This window comes from Stegostoma tigrinum, chromosome 15 (assembly GCF_030684315.1).
Source record: "Stegostoma tigrinum isolate sSteTig4 chromosome 15, sSteTig4.hap1, whole genome shotgun sequence".
Taxonomy (NCBI): Eukaryota; Metazoa; Chordata; class Chondrichthyes; order Orectolobiformes; family Stegostomatidae; genus Stegostoma; species Stegostoma tigrinum.
In genome coordinates, this window is record NC_081368.1 from 22,097,548 (window position 1) to 22,108,432 (window position 10,885).

At 43.1% G+C, this 10,885-nt stretch overlaps 1 protein-coding gene across 1 annotated transcript in view; it reads right to left on the minus strand.

Annotated features, from left to right (window-relative positions):
• Positions 1–7,505, minus strand: part of abcb7 (ATP-binding cassette, sub-family B (MDR/TAP), member 7) — an 86,675-nt gene extending 79,170 nt beyond the window's left edge. The window contains exon 1 of the mRNA XM_048544499.2: positions 7,352–7,505. Within this exon, the coding sequence (XP_048400456.2) occupies positions 7,352–7,486 (135 nt within the window). The 5' untranslated portion in view covers positions 7,487–7,505. The remainder of the gene's footprint in view (positions 1–7,351) is intronic.
• Positions 7,506–10,885: the final 3,380 nt, after the last annotated feature.

The following is a 10,885-nucleotide window of genomic DNA, read 5'->3' on the forward strand; positions in this document are numbered from 1 at the left end:
CCCATACTTCAAAATAACAAACATGTAGAATTGGACCCCATATAGAAACCCATATAGATCAATGCTGGAAATGGCAGTACTCACCACAGCAGACAGGACAGTATAAAATCCAAGCAGAGTAGAATAACATCGGTTCATTGGAGGCTCCAGTGATGATGTCACCATGCTTGGTGATGGAACATCTGAACAAAAATAAGCCAGCTCGGCAAGCAAGTCAACAATCTCATTCATAATATAGTTGTGGCATCCCACTAGTTACAACTTACCAATCTGAAAAAGATTCTTTAATCACAACTGTTTTCTGTTGGTAAGGCAATCCTCCAAGCAATTTGAAAGACAAAGAAAGCGAGATCAAGTATTTACATAGTGTTTTTAATAATATGTCCTAAGCTGTTTCACAGACGCTTTATAAAACAGTATCAAGCCAGCCAACAAAAAGGAGATCTCAGGGCATATGACCAAAAGTTGAGTCAAAGAGGTTGATTTTAAGGGTGTCATAAAGCAAGAGTTAGAGATTTTGGAGCTAAGGCAATATAAGGAATAGCCTTCTGAAGAACAGTTAAAATTGGGGATGCACAAAAATCTCCAGTTAGTACAGTGCATATATTTGAGGGTTGTGGGCCTGGAAATTACAAAGCTAGGGAGAGGTGCAGAAACTGGAGGAGATTACAAAGACAGGGAGGAATATCGGGTTTGCAGGAGGTTACAGAGATAGGGAGGGACAAGACCATGAAACGATTTCAGAACACAAAAGTGAACTTCAAAAGAAAAACAAGACTTGCTTGACCAAGTGCCAAACATGCCAGCAAGCCCAGGGTAACAGGGGAAAGGGTCTGGCTGCAAGGTGAGTCAGGCAGAATTGTGGACAAACCGAATTACAGAATCAAATGCTGGAGACCAGCGTGGAGTTGCACTGGAATGGTGAAGTCAAGATGTAACAATGCCTGAATGAGAGTTTCAGTAGATGAACAGAGACAAGATGGAGTTACTGAAGTGAAAATCAGCAGTCTTAGTGGTGAAGTCACAAATGAGATCAGAGGTCATTGAGATCAAACGTGAAACTAACGTTGAGAACATGTTGGTTTAAATTACAGACTGGTACAAGGGAGAAGGATAGAGTTGGTAGCTAGGGAATAGAAGCTTGACAGAAAAAATGGCTTTCCAATATTTAATTGATGAAAGCATTTAGCTCTGGAGCTTGTTTAATTACCCTATTAACTTGGCAACAGTAGAGGCAAGAGTGGTGGCTCAGTGGTTAGCACTGCTGCCTCAGTGCCAGGGGCCCGGGTCCGATTCCCTCTCAAGCAACTGTCTGTGTGGAGTTTGCACATTCTCCCCGTGTCTGCATGGGTTTCCTCTGGGTGCTCTGGTTTCGTCTCAGTTGAAAAATGTGCTGGCTAGGTGGATTTGTTGTGCTAAATTGCCCAGTGTTCAGTGATGTACAAATTAGGTGGATTTGGGGAATAGGTCTGGGAGGGATGCTCCGAGAGTCGGTGTGGACTTGTTGGGCTGAAGGGCCTATTTCCACACTATCAGGATTCTATGGAACTCAGAGTATTATGATAGTGTAAGAGAGTTGTTATCAGCATATGCATGAAATCTAATGCCCTGTCTTCAGATGAAGGACAGCAAAAGCAGTGTCCAATAGTACACTTTAATGAGGTATTTTTCTTAGTCAATTTCTGGGAACCCAATGCTCCACACATGCAAAATCTAAGGGCAAAACTCATTATGATTCATAAACATTAACCTCACAACTGCCAATGACAACCAACTTTCATTAATTGAAACTCAAACGTCACTTATGTATTAAACTTAAGTGGTTTGTAAATTAAAGAAATGGAACAATGACATGGCAAAATTAGAAAACTAAGTTCAGCCAGACTTGATTAACACACAGAGATAATGGGAACTGCAGATGCTGGAGATTCCAAGATAATAAAATGTGAGGCTGGATGAACACAGCAGGCCAAGCAGCATCTCAGGAGCACAAAAGCTGACGTTTCGGGCCTAGACCCTTCATCAGAGAGGGGGATGGGGGGAGGGAACTGGAATAAATAGGGAGAGAGGGGGAGGCGGACCGAAGATGGAGAGCAAAGAAGATAGGTGGAGAGGGTGTAGGTGGGGAGGTAGGGAGGGGATAGGTCAGTCCAGGGAAGACGGACAGGTCAAGGAGGTGGGATGAGGTTAGTAGGTAGCTGGGGGTGCGGCTGGGGGTGGGAGGAAGGGATGGGTGAGAGGAAGAACCGGTTAGGGAGGCAGAGACAGGTTGGACTGGTTTTGGGATGCAGTGGGTGGGGGGGAAGAGCTGGGCTGGTTGTGTGGTGCAGTGGGGGGAGGGGATGAACTGGGCTGGTTTAGGGATGCAGTGGGGGAAGGGGAGATTTTGAAACTGGTGAAGTCCACATTGATACCATATGGCTGCAGGGTTCCCAGGCGGAATATGAGTTGCTGTTCCTGCAACCTGCGGGTGGCATCATTGTGGCAGTGCAGGAGGCCCATGATGGACATGTCATCAAGAGAATGGGAGGGGGAGTGGAAATGGTTTGCGACTGGGAGGTGCAGTTGTTTGTTGCGAACTGAGCGGAGGTGTTCTGCAAAGCGGTCCCCAAGCCTCCGCTTGGTTTCCCCAATGTAGAGAAAGCCGCACCGGGTACAGTGGATGCAGTATACCACATTGGCAGATGTGCAGGTGAACCTCTGCTTAATGTGGAATGTCATCTTGGGGCCTGGGATGGGGGTGAGGGAGGAGGTGTGGGGACAAGTGCCCCTGTCTGCTTTCCGGAGAGACCACTCTCTCCGTGACTCCCTTGTTCGCTCCACACTGCCCTCCAACCCCACCACACCCGGCACCTTCCCCTGCAACCGCAGGAAATGCTACACTTGTCCCCACACCTCCTCCCTCACCCCCATCCCAGGCCCCAAGATGACATTCCACATTAAGCAGAGGTTCACCTGCACATCTGCCAATGTGGTATACTGCATCCACTGTACCCGGTGCGGCTTTCTCTACATTGGGGAAACCAAGCGGAGGCTTGGGGACCGCTTTGCAGAACACCTCCGCTCAGTTCGCAACAAACAACTGCACCTCCCAGTCGCAAACCATTTCCACTCCCCCTCCCATTCTCTTGATGACATGTCCATCATGGGCCTCCTGCACCGCCACAATGATGCCACCCGAAGGTTGCAGGAACAGCAACTCATATTCCGCCTGGGAACCCTGCAGCCATATGGTATCAATGTGGACTTCACCAGTTTCAAAATCTCCCCTTCCCCCACTGCATCCCTAAACCAGCCCAGTTCATCCCCTCCCCCCACTGCACCACACAACCAGCCCAGCTCTTCCCCCCCACCCACTGCATCCCAAAACCAGTCCAACCTGTCTCTGCCTCCCTAACCGGTTCTTCCTCTCACCCATCCCTTCCTCCCACCCCCAGCCGCACCCCCAGCTACCTACTAACCTCATCCCACCTCCTTGACCTGTCCGTCTTCCCTGGACTGACCTATCCCCTCCCTACCTCCCCACCTACACCCTCTCCACCTATCTTCTTTGCTCTCCATCTTCGGTCCGCCTCCCCCTCTCTCCCTATTTATTCCAGTTCCCTCCCCCCATCCCCCTCTCTGATGAAGGGTCTAGGCCCGAAACGTCAGCTTTTGTGCTCCTGAGATGCTGCTTGGCCTGCTGTGTTCATCCAGCCTCACATTTTATTATCTTGATTAACACACACGCATTTTTTAAAAAATTACAGGCCACACCTCTTTGCTCAACGAAAACAACCAGTTTGAGTCAATCTATTCCTGGAAGCATTGTTAGTGGTTAATCTTATTTTCTTTGCTTACATACCTCCAAAAATTAGGGTGTGCAAGAACAGATCACTGAAGGTTGCAAGTCGGGTTCAGAATGTAACTGAACCTTTCGCAGCCCTCCTAATATGCACATTGTTTACAGCTTTTTACTGAGACAGTTTACCCTTTTTAAAGCTGCAACTAATACGTCCTCTAATTTATCTCCAAACGTTGCCTAATTTGTCACTCTTTTCCCTTAAAACGTGGTATCACCTTTCAGCCCTATGGCTTAACTATTAACAAATACTTAATTAAGGTCCTTATCCTGCTCAAAGCAGTCATAACTGCAAGATAACCATTGTTTGCTCTCAACCTTTCTGTAATGTTTAAAGACAGTTCACCATGCCATCACACTCCTCTGCCCCTCTTCTATGGCCCAGTGCTCAAAATGCTGTTCTACAATTCCATTCCTACCTGACCAATTCAGTTACCTTGTATATTTTGGGCAAAGGGTTCTCCTCCTGCCATCACAAGCTAACTTTACCAATGACTTCTGCCACAGATCAATGATCTATGCTGTTGAGGGGCAACTCAATGTCAAACGATTACAGATTATGATGGAGTCTAAGTTTAAATGAAATTTAGAGTTTACTTACCAAAAAAACATGACATATAACATGACAGATATGGAATGCTATTTTTCTACATGTACAAAAGGAGTGAAAATCTGCTTCATACTGTTCCAACATTACGCCATAAGAGAAAACGCAACAGCTTAAAATGAGTGACATTAAGAGAGATGGGGAGAACATGCAGACTCCACAGTCACCCAAGGCTGGAATCAAACTTCGGTCCCTGACACTGTAAAGCAGCAATATTAACCAGTGAGCCATTGTGCTTACCCCACTGGACACATGAAAGAACATGCTAGGAACTGTACTCTCAGTCCAAGGCAGAGAAAGACCAATTCATTTCATATCACATCCACAGGCTGGGAGGTTTTCCCCTGGAATGCAGGAAGTTCAGCGTATAGAGGTTTATAAAATCATGAGGGGCATAGATTAGGTGAACAGCCAAGGTCTTTTCCCTAGGGCAGGGGAGTTCACAATCAGACGTATAGGTTTAAGGTGAGAAGCAAAGATTTAAAGGGTCTGAGGTGCCTTTTTTTTAAAACAGAGTGTGCTTTGTGGATGGGCTGAACCACCAGAGGAAGTGATAGATGCTGGTACAGTTACAACATTTAAAAGACATTTGGACACATCCATGAAAAGGAAAGGTTTAGAGGGATAGGGGCTAAACGCAAACAAATGGGACTAGTTTAGTTTGGGAAACTTGGTCAGCATGGATGAGTTGGATTGAAGGGTCTGTTTCTGTGCTGGGTGATTATGAGTCTATAAAAAGTAGTATGTTTTTGTCACCTTTCACAACCTGTGGCAGGCTCAAAACCTTTTATAACTAATGAAGCATTTCTGAAGTACAGTCACAGTTGTGAGCAAAGAAACATAATTATTAATTTGGATAGTGAGGTTGTAATAATGACCAAAAATTGTTTTGATGTTAATTGACAGCAATGTATCGACTAGGCTAACTAGAATGACCCTCGATCAAAGATAATGGGAACTGCAGATGCTGGAGAATTCCAAGATAATAAAATGTGAGGCTGGATGAACACAGCAGGCCAAGCAGCATCTCAGGAGCACACCCTCGATCGATCAAGTTACTTTCCAATTTTATTTCAAGTGGTAAACATTTCCCAGCACAAAAAAAACTGGAAATAGGGTCAATTCCATAAAAATAACACTGTTCCAAGAGAAATGGCTGACCTTATAAAACACAACTACTGATAGCAAATTCAAGTTTCAAATCAGTAATGACAAATTTTGCTGACTATTGATAGTAATCACAATGCACAACCAGCCATAGAAAACAAACAGGCCAAAGTGAACAGTAATCGAAAGATGGGTTGATTTCAGCATAGTTGGAGGACAGATATCACAGTGGTTGCAGACAAGCTAAAATGGGAGAGAGAGATTATTACAGGTCAGACATGTATGGCATACCATGACAGATCTTCTGGTAATAGTAGCTACATGTCACAGCTATATGGAGAGCAACAGGAAAATTATTTCTCAACTTGTGATTTTGACCCTCCACTGTAATAAAGTTCAACTTGATTTGGGGAAATATTATGAACACATATATACCTAAGATTTTTTTTCAGATTAACATTGTCAGACAATTATCCACCACCGAATATTTTGCAAAAATGTAAAGATATTTTCACATTGATGTTTATAATTAACACACACTCCACGAATAGCAAGCTATTTCCCCAGTTCTTAGGAATGAGAAAAAGCAACACTCAAGGAAATAAATTACAGAAGTGCAAAGGAACTGCGAGGAAGATTAATAAAATCTTAAAATAAATCTTTGTTTATTAGATATTTACAAGCCAAATTACAACCACAAGGCTTCCCCATCCTAATTACTATAGGCAGCCACGGTTATCCCAAAATGTCAGCTTTTGTGGACCTAAGATGCTGCTTGGTGTGCTGTGTCATCCAGCTCCACACTTTGTTTTCTCATGTTTATAATTAAACGTGTTAAAATTCAGCCACACACACACAATGATAAAATACAGGACATATATAAAATATGTTCTTTTCATTTTCAGAGCAGATAAAAAGGATTTATTTTAATGCAAGTATACCACAGAAGACAAAACAATGATGAAATCAGACGAGAAAACAGTAGTAATTTTCCATCCCCTTTGCCTTTGAAAGGAAATCGCCAAACTCATCAAGAGGTGGAGTTGGCTGGGCACAAACATGATACACACACTAGGCCAGAAGGAACTTTTAATTCGCTCTGCTGTAATGCCTCTGAATAATGAAAGCATAGTTGCTAACCTGAAGCTCCAGTAGGCCCATCCTAGGGAAGCGGGGCATTGTGGCATCAAGCGTGGGGTTGGAGGTACACAAGGATAGAAGTAGGAACTTGATGGGTCATTAGTGCATGAGCGGGTGGGGGGTTTCATGGGGGTGATCTGGTGGGGAGGAAGGAGGTTGTGAGGGAAAGCTGGAGGAGGGTGATCGGTGGGGGTGAGGCAATGGAAGGTGGGGGGGTCGGCAAGCGATGGGGGGAGGGGTGAGTGGGTGGGAGGGGAATCGACAGGCGATGGGGGTGAGCGCGGGGGGGTGAGCACAGGGGGTCAGCAGGCGATGGAGGTGTGAGCAAAGGGGGCAGGCAATGGCATTGAGCGGGGGGGGGGAGACGGAGGGAGGGGCAGATGGGCTCTTGAGGGTGCTAAGTTGGGGGTTTAATTAGGGAGGTGGTCATGGGGGTTGAGTGGGGTGTGTGGGGGTGGTCGTGAGTGGGTGAGTTTAATCGGGGAATGAGTAGGGGTTGTCGTGGGGGGTGGTGACTGGAGTCGTCGTGGGGGACAGTCATGAGGGTGAAATGGGCGCCCGGGACCTGGAGGGCACTGTTCTGCTGATCGCCGCTCCCCTCCACTCAATGACTGGCCGTTCTTCACGCCCCTCAACTGCCCCACAAAGCTGCTCACCTGCTGGTGCTTCTTGTCAAAGGAGCACCCGGAGCTCCTCAAGATGTGGACAGAGCAGACAGGCTGTGAGAGGAAAACGAAACGGCGCCTCTGCAGCTGAAACCGACATTTCCCAGAGAACCACAATGCCGCCATCTTCACCCGCCCCACGGCATTGTGGGAACATCAACACCACGTGATCGGGTCGCAGTGACGTCAGCCGACACTGTCCCAGGACTGCAGCTGATGAGGGAACAATATAGAACAATACTCAAGAAGTATTCATGTCTGCAATAAACTCACAGCATAATAACTATCATTACCATGGTTAGAATGCTAGTGAGTTATGCTGGGTAGCACTGCAACCAGTTATAATCATAAATAAAAATTATTATTGTTTTCAATAATACTTAGCATTATTAGTCTCCAGTTATGCGCAAAGCATCATTCTGTAGAGTAACTGGACCAGAGATGTTGACTCTGCTTTCGCTCTAGTGAGGTCCTGTAGAAATTTCTGATTTTGTTGCTCATTTCCAGCATCTGCACTTCTTTGTTATTCTCAAAGCATCATTACTCCTCCTTCAATACTCAGCAGTATTACTGATTGAATTGATTTATTGTAACGTATAGTTACATATAGTGAAAAGCTTTGTTAGTGAGCAGTACAGGCAGATCATGGCAAGCACAGGCATACATCTCATAGGGTGAAAAATCTTTCCAGCAACTTTGCTTTGGTTCCTTAAAAATCCTTGGACAGAGCAAGACATACAGGTCACGCCACACAGAACATGAGCAAGACAAGGTCAACATTAACAAGATCAAAAACAGAAGTTACTGGAAAAGCTCAGCAGGTCTGGCAGCATCTATGAAGAAAAATCAGAGTTAACATTTCAGGTCCGGTGAGCCTTTCCCGGTTCTGATTTACAGCATCCACAGTTCTTTTGGTTTTTATTAACAAGATCAACATTATTTGAAGTTTCAGAGTCCATTCATCAGTCTAATAACAGCAGGGAAGAAGCTGTTTTTGAACCTGCTGGTGCAACTGTTCAAGCTTCTGAATCTTTTGCCTGATTGAAGAGGTTGTAGGAGAGCGTTACCGGGTGGGATGGGTCTTTGATGATATTGGTAGCCATTTCACGGCAGCAAGATGTGTAAATAGAGACCATGGATGCAAGGTTGGCTTCCGTGATGGTCTAGGCTGCGCACACAACCTTCTGTAGTTTCTCATGGTCCTGGGAGGAGCAGTTGCCATACCAGACCATTATGCACCTGGACTTCCTATGGTGCATCTGTAAAAGTTGGTGAGGGTCCTTATGGAAAATATCATGCCAAATTTCCTGAGATACCCGACAAAGAAGAGGCATTGTTTTGCCTCCTTGACTGTTGCAACTATGTGGGAAGTCCAGGACAGATTGTCAATTATCACCATTCCTAGGAACCTGACGCTCTCAACCTTCTCAACCTCCGCTCCACTGATGTAGATGCGGACATGTTCTCCTCCTTTCCTTCTGAAATGAATGATCAGGTCTTTAGTTCTGCTGACATTGAGAGAGAGATTGTTATCATCGCACCATGTCACCAAACCCTCTAGCTCCTTTCTACATTGTGACTCATTGTTGTTTGATATCTGTCCTGCCAGCAATGTAATCAGCAAACTTGTAGGTGACATTCATTTGGAATTTGGCTACACAGAGAATACTGTAGGGGACTAAGAATGCATCCTTGAGGGACTCCAGTGTTGAATGTTATTGTGGAGGAATTTATAATCTGAATTACACACAATATGACATAGATTTATTACTGCCTGCAATTCCTATATATTCATTACACTCTACAACGATACTCAGCATCATTACTGCCTGCAATAATATTGAGCATTATTGTTTTCTACAATAATTCTAGAAGTACCCTTATTGCCTACAAAAACATTCAACATTACTCCTACTTGCAATAATGAAAATATTTCCAATGAAATAATATGAAATATTATCACTCCTATCTGAATTAATTCTCAGAGCATTCTCACTGCCTGGAATAAATGTAACACTGCAATAAAACACACTATTACGACGAGAAATACTAAGTGTAATATTGCCTCCTTAATATTTGCAATTATTTCAGACTAATAATATCCAGTGGGGTATTATCAAATGCGAGATAATTCAACATTATTGATGTCTGAAACAATATTCAGTGTTACTACTGCATGCATTGATATTAAGCATTATAATTTCAATAATATTTTATATTATTACAGCAATATTCAGTATTATCACAGTATGCAATAATATTTTAAGCATTATTGCTGTCTGCAAATAATATTCAGCATTATTATGGTCTGCAGTAACACTCAACATTATAATTGTTACAATAATACTGACCCCGTAATAATAATTACTGACTGAACAAATATTTAGAACGTAACCACCTAAATAATATTCAGTAGTACTTCTGTGTGCAATAATATCAGTGCATAACTATCAACAAAAATACTTGGAACAACATCTCCACGGCAATGTCTTGGTCAATCAGAATTAACTTGTTGATCAATCAGCACTTCGTTCTCCTGCAATACTGTTGGCCTCATATGAAATGTGACATACTTGGTTTTGTACTGATGAGTGCAAGACAAAAAGCTTCAGCAAAATATCTGTCCTATCAATAACATTATTACTATCTGCAATAATATTTAACACTATTACTGCTTGTAATAATACACAAATCAATGGTATTATCTGCAATAATATTCGGTGTTAGTAATGTCTGTAGTAAGGATCTGGGTATTGTTACCATTTATAATAATACTCAAAATCCGCTTACTGCCTGGGCTAATACTTTGAATGTCGTTAACATGTGTAGTATAACATAGAACAACTTACTGTTTGCAATAATGGATTGTTTTTAATTTCTGTCTACAGTTAACATCTTCAATTATTCTTAACATTATGACCATCTGCAATAATACTCTGCAGTATTGCTTCCTGCAATAGTAATCTAATTTCACTCTCTCTATTAATACCTAGCAATATTACTGTCTGTAATAATGTTCAATGCATTATCATTGTCTATAATAATATTCAGAGAATTACTACAGTCTGGAATAATATTCAGACTGATGTTATCGCCTGGAATAATACCCTGTGCATTATTAACATCTGCAGTGGTACTTGGAGCAATATACCATCTACAATATTACTGAGATGGTCTGCTGCCTCTGGTTCATTTGCATACCTTAAGAATTCTTTTGTGCCCATGAACATCTTCTAGCTCTTTCAAAGGGTACAGATTTTCTCTCTCTCTCGTTATTTGTTCTGACTGGACTCCTCATGATTTTGAACACGAAGTCTTACACTGCACATCTAAAAGTAAGCTTTGCTTTTATGGCCTCATCTAAAAGGCAGTTTCTCTAACACTAGTGCATGGAAGTCAGAAAATGAGGAGAAACTTTACATGCAACTGTCGATAGAAGTGTCTTCGGTGATAGACATGGGCTCCTGTTCATTAAAAATGCAATTTGATCAATACTTTAATAGAGAGTTTGGAAATAATGGTACA